Source organism: Sardina pilchardus, chromosome 5 (genome assembly GCF_963854185.1).
Source record: "Sardina pilchardus chromosome 5, fSarPil1.1, whole genome shotgun sequence".
NCBI lineage: Eukaryota > Metazoa > Chordata > Actinopteri > Clupeiformes > Clupeidae > Sardina > Sardina pilchardus.
The window spans coordinates 17495183-17514960 of NC_084998.1; the positions used below are offsets into that span (position 1 = coordinate 17495183).

General features: G+C 41.3%; 2 protein-coding genes across 3 annotated transcripts in view; both read left to right on the plus strand.

Moving 5' to 3' along the window:
* The window catches only part of ppp3ca (protein phosphatase 3, catalytic subunit, alpha isozyme), a 31815-nt gene extending 18859 nt beyond the window's left edge, over positions 1-12956 (plus strand). The window contains exons 3-14 of one of the 2 annotated variants that reach the window (XM_062535633.1): positions 761-885; positions 1899-2010; positions 3783-3928; positions 4240-4379; positions 8913-8990; positions 9220-9314; positions 9927-10052; positions 10304-10384; positions 10570-10654; positions 10834-10931; positions 11411-11461; positions 12465-12956. In XM_062535633.1, the coding sequence (XP_062391617.1) occupies positions 761-885; positions 1899-2010; positions 3783-3928; positions 4240-4379; positions 8913-8990; positions 9220-9314; positions 9927-10052; positions 10304-10384; positions 10570-10654; positions 10834-10931; positions 11411-11461; positions 12465-12643 (1316 nt within the window). In that variant the 3' untranslated portion in view covers positions 12644-12956. The remainder of the gene's footprint in view (positions 1-760; positions 886-1898; positions 2011-3782; positions 3929-4239; positions 4380-8912; positions 8991-9219; positions 9315-9926; positions 10053-10303; positions 10385-10569; positions 10655-10833; positions 10932-11410; positions 11462-12464) is intronic. The other variant, XM_062535634.1, reaches the window with a different exon arrangement.
* Positions 12957-14858: 1902 nt separating this feature from the next.
* Positions 14859-19328, plus strand: ecscr (endothelial cell surface expressed chemotaxis and apoptosis regulator). The gene is made up of 11 exons (XM_062535635.1): positions 14859-15140; positions 15293-15352; positions 15508-15612; positions 16212-16271; positions 16517-16612; positions 16830-16949; positions 17072-17167; positions 17876-17909; positions 18183-18253; positions 18737-18840; positions 19025-19328. Exons 1-10 carry the CDS (start codon positions 15086-15088, stop codon positions 18796-18798), a joined length of 759 nt encoding a protein of 252 aa, XP_062391619.1. The 5' UTR covers positions 14859-15085; the 3' UTR covers positions 18799-18840; positions 19025-19328.
* The last annotated feature ends 450 nt before the right edge of the window (positions 19329-19778 follow it).

Here is a 19778-nt window from a genome sequence, read left to right on the forward strand (position 1 = left end):
GCACACGCTTCCCTCGAGTGCATTGTATTGTTGACTGGATTAATGCACTGAACATTTACAGGCAACACTCTCAGGGGTGTCAACAGATATATGTACACAGGTACACACACACACACACACACACACACACACACACACACACACACACACACACACACTACTGCTGCTACTGCTTCTACTCCAGCCTCCGAGGCCTCAGGGGCAAACGCCCAGGCAGCATCTCCATGCCAACAGAGAGCAAGGATGAGAGAAATGAAAACTCTGCATTTATTTCATTATTTATTCTCATGAAATTCATGTCGCCATGGCAACAAGAGTTTGCAACACACTCTCCCCCGTCTCCCTCACTCTCTATCTGTCTTTCTCTCTCTTCCTCTTTCCCTCTCTTTCTCTCTTTGTCTTTCCCTCTCTCTCTCTATCCCTGTCTTTTCCTCTTTCCTTCCTTCTCTATTTCTCTACTCCTTGCTTGCTTCCACTCTCCCTGTATCTCTGTTTCTCTATATATCTTCTTCTCTTGCCCTGTTTTTCTTTGTCCTTTGCCCTTCCTCCCTCTCTCTCTCTCTCTCGCTCTCTCTCTCTCTATCAATGTATTAATCTATATCTGTTCCTTTTTAAATCTCTGTCACCTTCTCTCTCCCACCTCACTGCCCTGTGAGGGATTTACTGAGCTGAGAGCAGGCTTGCTGATACTGAAGCCTGTTTTCTTCTGTGAGTGCAAAATATGGCCATTTGTATGAAACTGTTCTCTTTTTTTCCTCAGTGTGTGGGGATATTCATGGACAGTTCTTTGACCTGATGAAGTTGTTTGAAGTAGGAGGCTCCCCAGCGACAACCCGATACCTTTTCCTCGGGGACTACGTCGACCGGGGCTATTTCAGTATTGAGGTGAGGGGAAAGTGTGCTACTGTGCACTTTTATGGAGACAACAAAACACTCATAAACAAATCCAAGTGTCTCAGCCAGTGAAAGAGACTGACTGAGGAAAACTACAACTATAAAAGCTGCAGAGGAGGAGATATACTGTAACATGAAGTCCTTCTCAGAAATAGCACAACCGACATTTGACACTTGCATTGTGTAAATTTGATGATACCGTTCATCTATCATTCTCCAACAACAACACCTGTCAAGCTAAACCTGTTTCTGGCTGTCAGTGTGGTGACATCTTTGGGGCCCCTGTTCCTATCTCAATCTGAGCAAAATGGGAGCTTGTTCATCATGGTTGACTGGGTGGTAATATCCAGGCCAGGGAGTTCTCTGATCTTCTCTGAGCGCCATGGTAATGTGTGTCTATAACGCCCACTGTTAGCGGGTGCTCTGTTCCTGTGCCAGTGTTTGTTCTCCATTTTCTGTCAGCCTTCAAGGGGTCATTAACCCCAAAACATGGAGGACCTAAGGCACTCTGATCTCCCCAAGTTAACGTTCCTTCTCCCTTCCTCTCTCTCTCTCTTTTTCTTTCTCTCTCGTTCTCTCTTTGTGTGTGTGTGTGTGTGTGTGTAAGATAGATAGAGAGAGAGAGAGAGAGAGAGAGAGAAAGAGAGAGCTGGGTAATTGTCTGACAATCTGAGTATTATTTCAAATGATTGAATCTCAAATGAATCGGTCCTTGTAGTCCACATCACACCAGAGACTTGTAAGCTGATCAGTAGAGTCTTTTTTCAGACTTTAGTGCAGCCACTGAGTCTTATGTGGAGTGACAGTGGATGTGATAACATATGTTATGTAATCGTGAAATTGTTCACACCACTTTGCTAGATTCAGTGTGTGTGTGTGTGTGTGTGTGTGTGTGTGTGTGTGTGTGTGTTTGTGTGTGTGTGTGTGTGTATGTTTACTGTATGTGCATGTATGTATATGTGTGTCATAACTCACCATCACTATTTTCATGTTTTCTTCTCCAGTGTGTTTTGTACCTTTGGTCCCTGAAAATCCTCTACCCAAAGACGCTTTTTTTACTGCGAGGAAACCACGAATGTAGACACTTGACAGAATATTTCACCTTCAAACAAGAATGTAAGTACCCTGTATACACTATGTCTCGTAAATAGACTGTCATGTCACCTCTTTCAGGTTTGCATCCATCCATCCTTGCCTTCATGCCCTACACAGCCACCAAAGGCCTTTACAATTTATTGGCTTTTCCAGTTACTTTTTGTGCCGAGAAACCATTTTTTTCCAGTTGACCCCACTCCTTATTTAATATAACAGTCTTTGAAAAGCGGCCTGCATTCGAATACACACGACACGTCTACATGGCGTGGTTAAAAAAAGGACTGGTTCCCATACTGTCCTGATACAGCTACAGTAGAGAGGGACACACTCTCTCTGGATATGAGGAACAGAGTCAAGGGTTGGAGGAGAACTGTCCTACAGTTTGAGGCTCTGTCGAGGGTAGAAGGGGCAAATAGTTATTTTTGCGTCTGCTTTCATGGCCTGTTTTCATCTTTGATGGGCAGTAAATTAAAACAATTATAAAACAAATGAGGGAAATGTACAGGGCTGAAAAGTGAAGCTTCTTGACTGTGTCATGCGAAGCTCGCTGAAGAATTGCACGGGGAAGACTGTATGTTAGTTAAGCTCTCACACAGATAAATATTTATGAGTGCAGAAGATAACTGAAAGTGAAAGCGGGTCTTGCCTTGCGTTGACAGCTGAAGTATATTGCTTGTTGCATAATGCATGAAGTTTTGAACTAAAGTTGGGGAAAGGAATGTCACACGATCCCTGTGTCTTAATTTGTGGTTTTCCACCAATGAAATCTGCCCAGTGTAGAAGTGCCTCACTTAACCCCACATCTACGACGTGATGATATTGCCAACCCTCCACCTTCTCTTTCTCGTTTCATCTCCTCTTGACTCCACTTTAAGTCCTCCAAGCAAAATATTTCACATCAGTCCTTTCGCTCCTTCGCTAAATCCCATTACGTATAATATCAAAGCACCTCAGAATATCATAGCGTCTTTTCCAACCCCAACCTGTCCTATTCTCAGTGCAGATCTGAACTGTAACAACCACATCAGAGCCATGTATCTATATGGCTCTGAACCACATGCATCTGTGAACAAGGGGGGATGCTTTATAAACCAAAGATTGTCTAGTAAAACGTCTCTGCTAAGACCCTGATGAAGGAATGTTTGGAATGTAGACCATAAAGAACATGTTTAAGAATACGTTTGTGTTCAAAACTAGCAAACTCATTGGTTGATAGTCAACTGCCGGTATTGCTAACATCAGCATATCACAGCTGCAACTGATGAAAACTAGCTAGATTACTAACTGATACTCCAGTAATATTTTGCGGCCATTACATTTCACCTCACTAAATAGCCTTGCCCGCTAGTGGAGATATCAGTTGTGTCCATCTCACCACTCACATGACTCCTTCACAGACAGATTCATTTTGGGACATTATACAAGTAAGCTATCTACAAAAGAAAGATGTAAAAACCCTTGAAGTTTCATCCAATTTCAAATAAAGCCATTTGCACTTGTCATATTAGAGCCACAATTTCACTATCTAGCTTCTACAGAAGTCTCTCCAGCCTGTGTCTGTGGGGTGGCAGGGTTAGCTCCTGAGGGAAATGTACTTTCAGTCAGCTATCTCACTTCACACGATTGTTATGTAAGATTAATTTCTCTTATATTATGGTAGATGAAGTATCCCCTACCTTCTCTTAAATTGTAAACAATAAATTGCATTTTCAAATCTGTACAGAAAGGTATGATCTAAAGTAAGGTATTATGGCCTCTCATGTTCTGTCTTTTTCTAACTTTTTCTGTTTTAGGTAGAATCAAGTATTCTGAGCAGGTGTATGACTCGTGTATGGATGCGTTTGACTGCCTTCCCCTGGCTGCTCTCATGAACCAGCAGTTCCTGTGTGTGCATGGAGGCCTTTCACCAGAGATACACACCTTAGATGATATAAAGAAGGTAGCCATGTGTGTCTTTGTCTTTGTGTGTGTGAGAGAGAGAGAGAGAGAGAGAGAGAGAGAGAGAATGTGTGGGTCGTTGGGCGTGGTGTGCGTCTTTGTGTGTATGTGGGTGTGTGTTTCAGTGCATACTTGAGTAATTTGCAATAATATAAAACATGTACAGTATGTCTGCATTGCTTTGTGTGTTTGCATAAATGTTTTATGTAAATGTGTGCTTAAATGTGTGTCCTTATATGTGTTGTGTATGAGTGTGTGGGAGTGTGGGGTTCTGCTCAGTGTTGAGCATTGTACTTCTGCGCCTCCTCACAGTTGGATCGGTTTAAGGAGCCTCCTGCCTTTGGGCCCATGTGTGACCTGCTGTGGGCTGACCCGCTGGAGGACTTTGGGAACGAGAAGACCCAGGAATACTTCAGCCACAACACGGTCCGCGGATGCTCCTACTTCTACAGGTGAGCTCAGTCAACATCAGTTGGAACCGGTGCTGCTGTTCAAACCTCTACAGTCAAGTTCGCCATCGCAAATCAATCACATGTGTGTGTTCCGTTATAAAACTATGTGGGTGAACCGAGAATAATTTATTATTTACACACTAGGCTGTAAGAAATTTGATTATGCACAATACGTAAGAGACATACTGGAGAAAATATGTATTGCAGCCATAGGCAGTAGCCATATAGCCATGATTATTGATACATGCTGTAATGCCCTGTATATATACAATTGCATGAAATATATTACCCACACTATACAGTATACACATGCACAAATGCATACTCACCATTCACTGAAAATATAGGAACAAATACACACAGGTGCAGCAGCCACATACATGCAAAGACTAACAAACACAAATACACATACCTCATGCTGACACATGATGGCATATGCTGCTTCTTAGAATAGGGGGATTACACTGAACTGTGTGTGTGTGTGTGTGTGTGTGTGTGTGTGTGTGTCTGTGTGTGTGTGCCTGTGTGTGTGTGTGTGTCAGTCCTAGTTGTTATGACCCACATTCAGTGTGTCAGGGGAATATGGGCGAAAGGAGAATGGGGAGTGGGGGGTGGTCTATGTCTCTTCAGGTAGCGTTCATTGTGCATGCATTTGTGTTGCCTGTTCGTTCCTTGCTAAACCCTCTATGTAAATATTTCATACAGTGATGAAATTTTGATTGCACCAGATATGGTCGGACATGTGCTCCATATTTGGGAAGATTGTTGGGTGATCTTTGCTCTTAATCTACCAGCAAAAAATAGAAGTAATAGGAGTATTTATTTCAGATGGAATCATTCTCAAAGCGCTCTTAGAGAGATTAATATCAAGAAAGAGACAGATGAACAGACACACGCAGAAGGAGAGCGTCTCTCGTTTCTGGCACAGCGTTGTAGGGCCTTAAATATTCATCCCGGTGAAAGGGGGGGTTGTTGGTGTATGTACAGTATCTCACGCCACTTTTCAAATCACATCATAAATTGCATAACCTTCTGTAAAAGTCTCCATTTTGTGCATGCATGTCTGTGCGTGTACATGTGTGGTGTGCCTGTGTGTATTTTTGTGTGTGTGTGTGTGTGTGTGTGTGTGTGTGTGTGTGTGTGTGTGTGTGTGTGAGAGAGAGAGAGAGAGAGAGAGAGAGAGAGAGAGAGAATGAAAGGCTCAGACAGAATGTGCTCAGATTAGACACTAGACATTTTTCTCCTCTGAAATGCATAAGGGGTCTCTCCGTGACCAGCAGCCACTGTTCCAGACTGCCAACATGACTTGCATCCAGCCCAAGCTTCTTGAGGGAGAATGCAAAGTACTGTAATGCGGCACGCAGCCTAGTCCCATTAGCGCCCGAGATTCAGAGACCATAAAGTTACAGCTACACGAAACCCATCCAGTGCTGACCTCAAAAAGGGACTGGCAATGGCTAATTAGCTTGTTACAACACTCTCGTTCAATTGCATTCATTTCCAAGATGCCATTCAGGTTTTTAGGTCAATTAGGGGAGCTAGAACAGTATCACAGGGCAGAAACTTGAGGAACATTTATATCCAGGCTCGGTCACCTGAGGAGACAGGAAGGCAGTTTTTTCTTAGATGTCCCAATACTGGCTTTGCATTCTTATATGAGGAGCCGATGTAGGGACACAAGACAATCAAAGCACTCTAGATTAGATTAGATTAGATTAGATTAGATTAGATTCAACTTTATTGTCATTGTGCAGAGTACAAGTACAAAGACAACGAAATGCAGTTTGCATCTAACCAGAGGTGTAAAAAAGCAGAAAAGTGCAATGTGATGGCGCATAGACAAGACAGTAGTATACAGTTGGTTTACAGAAGGTGGTTTACATTAATATGAGTTAATTAAATACAGTATGTGCAGTGTAGTAGCAGTAACCTTATAAGAGCAGACTATATGGATATGTAGTATCAGCAACTTGAGGAGGATATACTCTAAGGAGTCAGTATTGAAAAAATTGAGTCCTATTCACAGGATAGCCTCTTGTAGTCATGCCTTGTACAGTATATCAGTGTGTTTACCACCGAAGCAGGAGACTCAATGTAATGATGACAGCTTTGCATCGTTAGTCTTTATCAGTCTATCTTAAGTCAGCACGGTCATCTGCCATAGCATACAATACAGATAGCAATAATACCTGAGCCTTTAGTATGCCATACTATACAAGATGCAGTAATAAATAAATAAATTGTCAGTCCACAAATTTTATACTGAGACATTTTTTGGTAACCCATCACGACGGTATATAGAGAGTCAGTTGGATTAATGATCTGTGGCAGGACCGGCAGGGACTGTGTATTCATTTTTGTTGACATTCCTTGACATGCTCATTTGTCTGTGTGTCCCCAACTTCCACTGCATTTCAGCCAAAACAAAATCCAACAACAACATTTTAGACCTGCTGAAAAGATTTATGAACAGTTATGACAATGCTGTTAATCTTGTTTGGGCAAAATAGATGCCACTCTTGCTGCAGCTACTGTTTTGCAATGATTTGGCCAACAGCTAGAGACTGTGCTTACTACTTGGTGAGGGTGAGCGATAAAGACTGAACCAGTCAGCTAATTCTCTGTAAATTCCTTATTCATTATGACAACCAACACACCCCAAACATAGTGTCCAACTAAATACGTAGATTAATCATTAATAGATTTCAACATGTTTTTAAATACTCTTAATTATATATAATGCAACACAAGAAGGCCATGATTCCAAATAGTGCAGAACTGTGTGATATGAATTTGTTCTACGTCTGTTTGGAAAGGTAGTAGGCCGAGTAGTTTTTGACAGCAGTATCCTCCCACACACTCTGTCAGAGATTACTGGCACTTCTTGATAGGATTCGGGAACAAGCTAGTTACCATACAACTGTTATGCACCGCAGTGTTTTAAAATGAACCATTTTAACAAATACACTATTGATGTAGTGTCGATTTGTGTATTTCATGCATCTTCAAATATACATATTTTAAACATTTGAAATGCCAGAAGATCACTGTGTTTAAATGAGCATTATGTGAGCAAAGCAATGTCTGTGTCCCTGTGTTCCTTTGATAGTATTCACTGCTGTTGTAGTAAGGCACACATATGGTACCCGTGCATGAACTGACTGAATCATTTCAGCTACAGGCACAGGCAGGGCAGGAGCTCAGCTAACACTAACGGGTTTGTGAGGACCTGACCCCTGGCTGCAGGCTTGCCAGTAGATGCCACAGCAGATTTGGGCCAATCAATGTCAGTGGTTGATTCAACATCATGAGCGTAACAAGAGTAGAGAGTTCTTCCCTGAGATACACACCGTGTGTGTAGCGGAGTATTGGAGAGTATCAGAACAGAGTAAGCAGGCGATTCCTCTCTTTCAGACATCACAACCTTCAGGCGATTCCAATTTAATTCAGTATTGTTTTGTGCTATTGTATTATCACATTCCTCTCGTCAAACAGTGGCCACTTGTTCTGACAACATCAGTTTTGTGTCAAGCTTTTCAATATGTAGTTATCTTTCTCCATCTCTTTTCTACAGCTCATAGGTTGTCGAGGTTACAATACTGTAACAGGAGCTGTAGATATACACATGCAGGCTGGTGTTTGAAGTGAATAAAGGCTGGTAGACACTAGACTAGATACAGGAGAAGGCCCATGCCTTCAATCCCACTTTAGCTGGTACGAAAGTAGAAAAAAACACACACAAGTGCCCACACTCTATCCAGCCAGTATCATCCCAGCACTGTGATCCATCCCACAATTCCCAAGAGCTCTGTAATATGCTGTTGCCATGACAACCCGTTCCTCCTGCCCAAACTCGAGAGAATGATAGAGAGAGGGGGAGAGGAAGGAGTACTGTTGTGAGGGAGAATGAGAGAGCGAAAGAGAGAGAGAGGGAGAGAGACAGAGAGAGAAAGAGACAGAGTGTCAGGGAGGTAGCTCAGTAGAGATGTCAAACTAACTTGTAAATATTTAGATCTAAAAGACAGGAAGCAAATCTAAAATGGTTAGCCTACAATGGACACACAAGGGCTCATCCATACAGCGACAGTGGGCAGAGTGCAGCTTAGGCTGTGCAAACCCACAGTATCATTACTGTAACAATATAACCAGGGAAATAATTAATATATTTTGCATTCAGACACAAATTATAAACATTTATTTACATTTTGTGATATATTTTCACTTGCGCTTACATGGTGAATGGAGAATTAGGGATATAGTGAGTGAAGTTTTGAGGCAGAGAGAATGTTTGTGTGTGTGTGTATCTGTGTGTGTGTGTGTGTGTGTATGTGTGATAAATGAGGGCCTTGAAATGAATGGTTACTCAAAGCATCTGTGGCCTTGTAGCGCCTCCTCTGGTGAGATTTGTGAAATGCACAGAGGCAGACAACTCTGTTTACTGACGACGGGAGCCCATAGTGTCCTGTGTTTGTTTTGTCTGTCACTATTCCGATTTCTGATGTCTGCTCTCTGTTTTCTCTCTTCCCACTGCAGTTATCCAGCCGTCTGTGAGTTCCTACAGAACAATAATTTATTATCAGTCATCAGAGCACACGAAGCACAAGATGCAGGGTATGAATGATTTTTTTGGTAAAATTCCCATTTAAAATGTATGTATTTAGGTCAGATAGTGTCCCTACTGCACCCAAACTAGGATGATTTTCTCTCAATGTTCCCATCTTTGCTGTGTTAACCATTACAATATCTGTGTCAGGTGTGCAGATTTGTGTTCTACAGAGTAATAATCAAATAAATCTAATGTCAAAATACCGTTCTCTTTTCTCGCCCGCCAATCCCATAGATATCGTATGTACAGGAAGAGTCAGACTACAGGCTTCCCCTCACTCATAACCATCTTTTCAGCACCAAACTACCTTGATGTTTACAACAACAAAGGTGAGTAGTGCCTGTCTATATAATATATTTTGATACTGTACTACACACAAAACAAATGTGTGTGGCATGGTATCAATGCGAAGAGAGACATAATGGATTCAAAATGTCTATTCTGTGTCTGCGTATGCGGTCGTGTTTGTGTTGATTTCATTTGGCATCACGTTGCAGTGGTGTAAGGCAATGCAATGCTCGGTGATGTGTGGTTTTGTGTTTGTGTGTGGTGTGAGCGTGGGAGTGACTGTCAGCCTGACTGACTGCCTCCATGTGGGTTTATCTCTCCTGATAGAACAGGGTCAGCAGCTGTGGAGCTAAACAGCGCCATCTAGAGGACACGGTTTCAGTCCGTCTCGGTTGCACACCCAGTTAGTCGCATGCACTGAAGACATGGGGTGCCTCTCATTTGGGTTTTATACATCCTCCCTCGCTCCTCGGGCCTCGATCCTCACTGATCTACATGAAGAATGATGGGGCGATGCCACTGAAATCAAACTAAACATAGTGGTGTATATATGGGCATGGATGTGTTTTCCCATGTGAATTTGCTTTTCTTTCTATGCAAAGTGTGTGTGTGTGTGTGTGTATTGTTATATAACTCAGTCTATCCTCCTATAGCGGCGGTACTAAAGTATGAGAATAATGTCATGAACATCCGGCAGTTCAACTGCTCCCCACATCCTTACTGGCTGCCCAACTTCATGGACGTGTTCACCTGGTCTCTCCCTTTCGTTGGAGAGAAAGGTAAGACCGGGTACAGTACATACACATGTGAACCCACACCTTAAAAGAAAACCAAATGTGTCGCTCACCTTTTCAAAAGCCTTCAAAGGCCCCAACAGTTGTTTTTGAAAAGAGTTAGCCTCTACTATCTACTACCTAAAGATTGTGGAGACCACACCGTCAAATATAAAGCTAAACGATGTTCTGTATGTGAAATATGGTTCATATTTAGTTGATACATTTTCCCTCTTCGAACCCCCCACCCCTTCCAGTCACAGAGATGCTGGTGAATGTGCTGAGCATCTGCTCTGATGACGAGCTGATGGAGAATGATGGAGAAGAGGTCTTCGACGGTGAGACTGGCGTCATAACTAAACTGTCCTTCCACCTTAGTTAAAGAAAGTAAAGGGAATGTGTTTAGTCTTCATATTCTGAGAGATTATTTTTTTCTCTTTAATAATATGGACATTTTTGTGGAAAAATAAATTGGTGCCATAGGCAAACTTATGCAGCTTTTTGCAAATATGTCTCTCATCAGCCAATGCAGCAGCTGCCAGGAAAGAAGTGATCAGGAACAAGATCCGAGCCATTGGGAAGATGGCCAAGATGTTCCAAGTCCTGAGGTGGGAGTTCCTTTATTACTGACCACAGACAAGATCTACACACAAAATACAACACTTCACCCATATTGTGTTTGACAGAGGGTGCACTGAGCACTCTCTAGAATACATAGCAGCAGCACATTCAATTCAATTCAATTCAAATATTTTGTTTGTGTGTGTGTGCATGTGTGTGTGTTTAGGGAAGAGAGTGAGAACGTGCTGACTCTGAAGGGCTTGACCCCGACTGGAATGCTGCCCAGTGGAGTCCTGTCTGGAGGGAAGCAGACCTTACAGAGCGGTGAGCTGTGGACCAGGGGCTCTTCTGGACCTACACCTCTCTACACCTTTCTCTCGTTCTTTTGTTCTTTTCTTTTTTCTTTCTTTCTTTCTCTCCCTCTTTCTTTTAGACTTTTACTTCCCTCTCTCCTTCATTCTTCCTCTCTTTCTTTCTTTCTGTCCTGTATTCTCCTATCCATTCCTTCTTTTCCAAGTGAAGACACGTTTTACAAACCAACCAGAGAGCCCTATGCTAACCCAGTGTGTGTTAGTAATACTAACCCCCTGCCAGCCCTAGTACGTAGTGTATGTGAGTGGGCCAACAGCTAGCCCCTGTGTGGATGAGCGGGCGGCCCCTCGGCCTGTGCACATGGTGCGTTGGTGTGACCGCATGTCTCTGGCCTGGTTTGCCACTCCACTGCCGCTGCTGTTCCTTTCCTCTGCATATCGCTGTTGCATGGCTTGTTCAGGAGTAACCCACTCGCCTCCTTTCCCCCTCAGCCACCATTGAGGCCATCGAAGCCATCGAGGAGGAAGATAAAGATGGAGAAGGTAAACATGGGCCCCATCACTTGAAACCTCCCTTTCAAGCCTTAAGGCACATGACAGGGGGACAGTCGAACATTAAGCATCCATACACTAGTATACAACTGATGGGGTGTCCGTGTCCCGTGGATTTTTCAGTGCTGTACACGTTTTGACATCTTGAAATGGTATAATTTAATGTGGCGGATATGTGGATTTTTGTAGACATTTTAGGTAACAACTTTTTGACATTGCCTTAGATGGCACCTAATTCACATTTTATAATTCTTGTTCTTATTAAACTAAACTGACAAGTGCACTATGTAAACTTAGTGGTTAAAGCTAAATCCTCATTAACCAGATACTTGAAGTCCAGTCTTGAAGACCTTTTATGTGGCATTCTGCTAACTGATATGCTTTAAATGAAATGCATGGTGGGAGTGCATGATAGATTCTTTTCTCGAGCATAGGCATGACTTTCCATTTGGACTGATACTGTACATGTTTTCCTTCAAATGCTCTATTCTTTCTTAACTCTGGCTTAGCATGTAAACGCACATGGAGTGCCTTAGCAAACAACTCTGCTCTAACCACTTTTCATCCTTCTCACACATACGCCAAAACTAACAACGCTCAGAATCCTGGTGAACTATTAAAGAATGGAAAGAGGAATTTCCTAGTATAGATATGAAAACAGCACTAGTTCCAAGAGTCAGAAGCAATACGGTACATTAGTATAGAATTAGGTAAGAATGTAAGATCTTGGAAATGCAAGAGACTGTGATAAATTGTGGTCACTCATAGTGTTTATGGTCACTACTATAGTTACTCCTATGTGGTTTGTTTATGGCTTCATATGATGAAGAAGAGTAAATTCACATCTCTTGCATCCAGACCAGGGAGCAGTTATGTGTCTTTGTTATCAGTAAATCTAAATCTACGGATGGTTCAGACACTCACTCAGGCATGCACTGTGACAGCACTGCAGGTGCCCTTTTCCATCTCAAACCTGTCTCTGGCCTCTCCACAGCCATCCGAGGCTTCTCTCCCCAGCACAAGATCAGCAGCTTCGAGGAGGCCAAAGGCCTGGATCGCATCAACGAGCGTATGCCGCCGCGCAGGGACGGCGTCAACCACGTGGGCCAGTCCATGGGCAAGATGAACATGTCCGAAGCCAACGGCACGGACGATAACAGCAACATCCAGTGATGGCACTCGCGGCCACCGCGTCACTTTCAGTCCACGCCCCTGCAGCGTCGAAACCCTGCAGGATATTTGCCAAACTGTTATTTAAGGCCTCAGAGTACTGACAAAAAAACAAACAAACAAACAAATAACAACAACATACAAACAAAGTCCATCAGCGTACAACACCACTGCTCCAGGTTTCTTATTAGAGACATCAAGTCAAACAATTTTTTCAGACCTCTTGTGCACTGTAGCTGGTCAAGACAGATGTTGCTGAGAGTCTGAGAGCAGCAGCGGTGCCACCTTTGCCAATGGGAAGAGTTCCCACTCTGTGTCAGGGGGTGAGGGCGGGTGGGGAGGGGGGGTTTATTGGACTAAGCATAGTGGGTGGGTTAGGGGAGAGGTGGGATTTGAAGTTTGCGGAGCACAGGACGTTTTTTTTTTTCTTTTTTTCAGGAGAGTGGGTCGCCGCAGGGGACCGTGCCCACCCTATCCATTTGACCCCGCCCACTTTAAGTGGGCGGGATTTAAAGGATTAGAGCTCTGATAGGCCTGATCCATCACAGCTCCTCAGGAGGGGGAGGCCCTCTTCCAGTTCCAATGCCACGCACACATTTTACAGTTCTCATCAGGTCTGCTCATGAGCTCATCTCATCCAGAAGTTATCTCACTACTCGACATGTTTTTGCTACTAGTATTAATCAATGTGAATTTACAGATTAAAAATCATGTTTTTAAAGAAAGGATATTTAAAAGGAAAATATGGACATTTTAATACTCGCATTGCAGTCTTACCTGAGAATTTTTATTTATTGATTTCTTTTTTGGTAAGATGCCACGATCTGAAACCAGAGAGGGTGTGGGGGTGCTTGCGTGTATGTGTGGCGATGGACTCATCACTGTAAGCACGGTCTGTCCAGGACGCGCTGAGGAGAATAGGTGCTGCAAGAGGACCACTGAGTTTTGCCACTGGCACCACCTACCTGATTGTTTCTCACATGCCTGTAACTCAAGAGAAAGAATGCACATAGTATGACAAATAAATATATATATATAAATATATAAATTATGATAATAACATATATATAAATATATTATATTATTAACAATAATGAAGACAATGATTTTTAATAGCATCTACAGTATGGAACGCATCAATGCATGCAATTAAGTTCCCTATTGATATGTGAAATTATAATTGTGATGTTTTTCAGTATGGTAGACTTGAATTATTTCCCTCTTCAAATTATATTTGTAAAATGATATTTTGTTTTTTTTATATGTTATTTTTTAAATTATTTACTCTTTGTTTAATTTCTGTTTCTTCCATGTTTTCATCAATATTATTTTGTTATTGTTGATTTTATTTTTGTATTGTTTTGCTGTACAGGCATTTAAGCTCTTTTTAAGGTGTGAAGCCTTGTGTTTTCTCTGTTCAGTTGGTGTACAGAAGTTGTTCAGTAGTGTGAATGAACATATTACTCAGTGAAAAGCAACATTCAGGCTGCCAAAGCATGATCGCATGGTTTATTCAGATGTAAACAAATCTGACACAATGAAATCCTGTGTCTCACTTTTAAAAGGAAAGAAATATATTCTCATTATGATAATTGATGATATTCTTATTTAATTAAGCTTATTATTCTTTTATTTTCCGTTCACTGTTTTCTGATCCTTGTTTGGTTGAGATGTGGTTTATTTCAAAGAAGGACTTTCATGAATTTAACTTGTGGCTATATTTTCTGGTATTTTTCTCTGGAACTATGTTTTCGCATTTGACTTCCTCAATGATACACACATTGTAAGCATGCCCTATGGGACAAATCACTTTTTTACTCTTGAATAAAATATGCATGAATTAATAATGTCACCTCCTTGTCTTTGTCTCAGAATGACCTCTCAGCAGTGTTCCCACTATTACTCTTCAGGGTGTGGGTGTGTGAGTATACAGTATGTGTGAGTGTGTGTGTGTGTGTGTGTGTGTGTGTATGTGTGTGAGAGAGAGAGAGAGAGATAGAGAGAGAGAGAACAGAATATTTTAAAAAGAGGAACTGTGCTCTTGATCTCAACCCGAACCAGAAACCGATGACCAATCAGAACCTGACTGGACGTCCATGTTTTCCATGAGGCCATTCCATCTGCATCCTGCCATTATTCCACAGGAAGCTCAGGAAATGGTACACAGCCCAGCTGCACCCACCTATCTCTACAAACAGCACTGGGTACAGCTGCAGCACACACTCACTAGTATGCCTTACCGCCTTATATGAGTCATACAGGAGGAGAATAGTCATAGGATCAAACCCATCACACACACACACACACACACTCACTTATAACAACAGGAGCTTTTACAAACTCTTTGGACGTTAGACTGTTATATCAGACATACAAAAATACAGACATCTGTTCAAGAACAATAATTGATTATAGGCAAAAACTAAAGCGTCATTGGAAGAAGACATGGATTTCCTTATATATTCTCTGATGTTGATGTCTGTTCACTATATTTCAGCTGGTAGGTCATGTTTTCATAAATCTTCATGACTGTTCATACTTTGAGTATACGTCTCGTATTGTCCTTTTCTCACGCCATCAGTAAATGTAAATAGGAAATTATCCATGTACTTAAAATGCAGTTAGAAAGAAAGTCTGATTCCAAAATTACAGATAACACTGAAACCAACGTAATGACGACCTTACCCACAACACAAGGCCCCAGCAGCACAGGTGAGTGTGCCTTTGATGATGTGTGTTATTGAAAACAACCTTTAGCATCCCAAATAGAACTCTTTCTTTTGTGAAACAAATACAGAATGTAAATATTCCTTTTACCTACAAAGAAAATGTTTAGAAATAACTTCACATTTTTTTTATGGCCTAAGCTGCGACATCACAAAAAACAACCCTGCAAAGTCATGTGGCCATAAGCACGGAGAAAGAAAAGGAGCATATAGAGGCAACTTTGACCCCACTTGTCAGTACAAAAGGTAATTCCACCATATACTTTGTACAGTATGAGACCAAACAGCTCATAGTACCCCTTCTATGGTTAATGTAACTTAACTGTTAAGGATTAGGATGACCCCTACGTATTTATGTATCTATGTTGTATGTATCATGTATGAATGTGTCTGTATGTAGCCCAATGTTGGAACCTGTACCAAGATCTGTACCGAAAACAAATTCCACCAGCCTGGCTGTGTGGTCATTAAATCAAATCAATCAATCAATCAATCAATCAAGTTATATGTAATATTTGTAATTCATTATTTTTTAATAATCTTCAAATTCATTCCTATTGAATAGTCATGTGAGGGACAGACACATGTCATTCCTAGTAGCCTACCAGGATGCACTATACAGTAGTTCCGTGATCTGAGATGGAACATTCCTTGAAAAATGCCGATCTTTTTTTTTATTTTTTAAACTCTGTTAAAACAACATATTTTGCAAACCCAACATTTTTCTTTGTGCTTGTAAGCTGGTTTCATGCATTGTAAGAAGTTTGCATGTTAGTTTCTGACTCCGCACTGTTGCTAACATTTCAGTGACATCACTGATCTCTGTGCTGTCTGTCATTTACCAGGGCACACCTCCGGTACTAGCTCCTCCTCTCCCACAGAGGCACAGCAAACTGGCACAGCAAGTATGTCAGTGTTGAGTTAAAGTGATAGTGTATTAAAAAAAAAAAAGTTATCAATGCTTTGCAGACATGTTAAATGGAAATGGAAGGTGCTCATTATTTACTGATGATGTGATGATCAATAAATAATACATCTGCACTGCAGTAACAGTTGTGAAAGTCTAAAATGAAAAAAAAAAAAAATCTAACTAATTTCAGGGAATCAGGCAGGCGGTGCAATATAATTTTCATTTGTTTGTACATTGCAGACACTTTGATGGCGTTCCACTCCACAGCCTCATCACCGAGATCCATAACAAGCCCAGGTTCTCAAAATACTCCACACCCATCTACCTCCAGCTTAAGTAAGTCCTACACATATGTTTCACTGTCACTTTATAAATAATGTCAGACAGCAAATGCCACATGTTTATATAGGTGATAAGCACAAACTTGTCCAGAATGCAGGAAAAGGAGTCCAGGCCGCAGTCTAGACTGCAGTTTTGCAGACCCAAATAAATGTAATGCAATACCAAAAAAAAACTCAGATTCTACAGACTTCTTTCATACACTTGCTTACAGATCCACAGTTGTCGGAGGCAACAACACCAACCCTAAGTAACTCCCTAAAGGACTCATTACTGAAACCATCTCCCACTCCTACTACACAGCCAGGAAGTAGCCTCACCATGCTGGCCTTTGGTATGATTTGTTGTTTATTCTATACATGACTTATCCTACTGTACATTATAGCTAACCAGTGTGTATGCTTTCTATGTATATATCATTTCCAAACCAAATTGTTTTGATCTCTTCTGGTAAAGGAGTGATGGGGTTCATTCTCATTCTCATCGTCATCATGGTGATTTTGGTGACAGCTGTAAATATGAAAGGATGGTGCAATAACGACGAGGAAAAAGGTGACTTGACTTGCGTGACCTAATTGTGTGTGTGTGTGTGTGTGTGTGTGTGTGTGCTTCCATAGTGGCATAACGGATGGGGGGATTGCCTGGCCTGGGAACACCCAGACCTTCACACAATTGTACATTTGGGAGTGGGTCTGGAACAGTTTCTTTGACTTACGACTTCCAGCAGGGGTGTAACTAGCACTGAAATTAAATTCTTATCAAATTGTTTCAAAAGTGTAGCAATCTAAACTAAGGTTTTGAACGCAGTTGTTAACTCAGTTCCAAAGAAATACATGTCCATGCCAGATTAGAGGTTGTATTTGTGTGCCAGTGTTTTAGGGACATTGGAAATGGGCTTCAATGGCCTCTTGGCCAGACGGACCTGCAGAGAAAATCCCAAATTTACCAAAAGGTCGTATGGGTACTCCAGGCTATAGGGATAGACATGAGGATTAAAACACAACATGGAAGATAAAGGTTGAGAGTGGACCAATCCTGTCCTGCCAAACATATCCAAGCTAGGATAGGTTATGTTTTCTGTACATAACTCTTCATATCTCCTTTCATAACATGATTGTGCCTCTATCCAATCCATTCATTCAGTTCCCTCTAATTGGCTGATAGCCAATTTTCATAAATCTGAATGTAGATAGCCTATGTATATCATCTGTGCTGCAAAGACAAATTCCTCAGGACATATTTATTTGTTGTTCTCAACAGGTAAAAAGAGTTTGGAATCTGTCATCAATGACAGGTATGAATTTCTAGCAAGCACATTTGTATAGGGATTAATGCCATGAAAATAGATGTTTGTGAGGAGGTACAGGTTTGTGTTGAACAAAGCAACTGTTTTATCCATATAACCATGCTATTTTGGGACTGAAAAGGTCCCAAACACCAGATGCAACTAAAACAATATATAAAGAGAAGTGACATAACATGCAGATAGGATCATATTAAGCAATACTATAAGGCTAAACTGTTTGGTGCAAAATATGATTTACGTATTCTATTTAATTTCTTTCAGCAACTTTACAACCAATGGAGAGAAGGAGAGCATCACACTTGTCTCTGTGAGGACCCTTAATACAGAAACTGGTAAGGCCATTACACCACATTAAAGTTCAGCAATAAATCATTTTGTTTTGTTCATCAAGTGTACTATATGTAGAGCTTTGAAAACACTAAATGAGAAGAACATACTGCGTACAAAACAAAAGCAGAGGGAAAAAAGAAACAAACAAACAAACAATGAATAGAATATATACTTTTTTGATTCCATGAGGGAAATTCGTATCTCTGCATTTAACCCAATTTGTGAACGCACACAGCACACAGTGAACACACAGTGAGGTGAATCACACACTAACCTAGAGCAGTGAGCTGCCTGCCCAACCGGCGGCGCTCAGGGAGCAGTGGTCGGGGATCAAATCCGCAGCCCTACGGTTACAAGCCCGAAGCCCTAACCAGTAGGCCACAGCTGCCCCAAGAGAGAGAGAGAATAAGAAAAGAAACTGACAGAATTATGGAAACTGTGTGCAGACAGAACAAATGCAATGCCTGTGTGCTGTCTGATAACAGATACGGATTCTCCTCACCTCTCATCAGTCCACAGTACAATATTAGACAATGAGGAACTATAGAGGTCTGCAAAGATGAACTAATCTCAGAGCCTGAACTCTAAGGTAATGTTTAGGATTTACATGATCTTGCACCACACATACAGTATTCCTCATTGAATGATTACAACATTAATGTTTAAATGATTAATCGAGAATATTTCCAAATGACTCGCAATAATCTTATATATCATATAATCTTATATATCATAAACTGTCTAAAATCTCATGCCAAGTGTCTTTTGTTTAGGCTACAGCTGGATGAATGAAGAGTCTGCAGCAAATCCACAAACACTTAAAAATGCAATTTTGTGTTGTTTAAAAAAAAAAAAGAAAAAAGCATGAATTAGTCTGATGAGTGAATAAATATAGTTATTTTTAGTTATTTATTTAGTGATAGGACAGAGTCAAAATGACTGGTTGATTGACTCTATGCTACTCCAGTAGCCTGACGACTGCTAAATTGAGATTGAGTGTCTAGAAAGGTTTCATTAACTTTCAGCTTCAAGGGCCATAACTAGCATTGGAATTAAATTGTGTGCATTAAACTCTTACCAAATCATTTGAGAAGTGCAGCGATCAAATCTTTCTTGTAAACAAATATTTTAAATGCAGTTGTTCCAAAGAAAATGCATATCCTATCTGTTTAACCCTGTAGCCAAGTGCTGCAGCCCTTGGTTGTTTTGAATGCACTGCTCTATCTGTCATCATTTAAAGCCCATCCCATGCCAGATTAGCAATTGGGATTGGTGCCTGTGTTTTTGGAACATTTAGAATGGGTGTCAGTCAGTGGCCTTCTTGCCAGACTAAGAGTGAATTCAATTGGGCTAACCACTTCGTCTTGGAGCCCAGGCCATCTCACTCCATAATTATGGAGATTAGAATTCATGTGAACAGAAAACGAAAAGACAAGCAAGGTTCAATTAACTTACCCTCAGTGGTGTTACCAAAGATAGGCTACTTAAGCTTTTTCAACCGTCTCTGGTGTTACCATTTCCAGCAGT

Bases quoted from the DNA above. Each gene is read 5' to 3' on its own strand.
- ecscr (XM_062535635.1), top strand. From the start codon at position 15,086: ATGGATTTCCTTATATATTCTCTGATGTTGATGTCTGTTCACTATATT. The intron at 16,272-16,516 runs GTATGTCAGTGT...TGTACATTGCAG, and splicing joins ACAGCAAACTGGCACAGCAA to ACACTTTGATGGCGTTCCAC. The intron at 17,910-18,182 runs GTATGAATTTCT...AATTTCTTTCAG, and splicing joins GAATCTGTCATCAATGACAG to CAACTTTACAACCAATGGAG.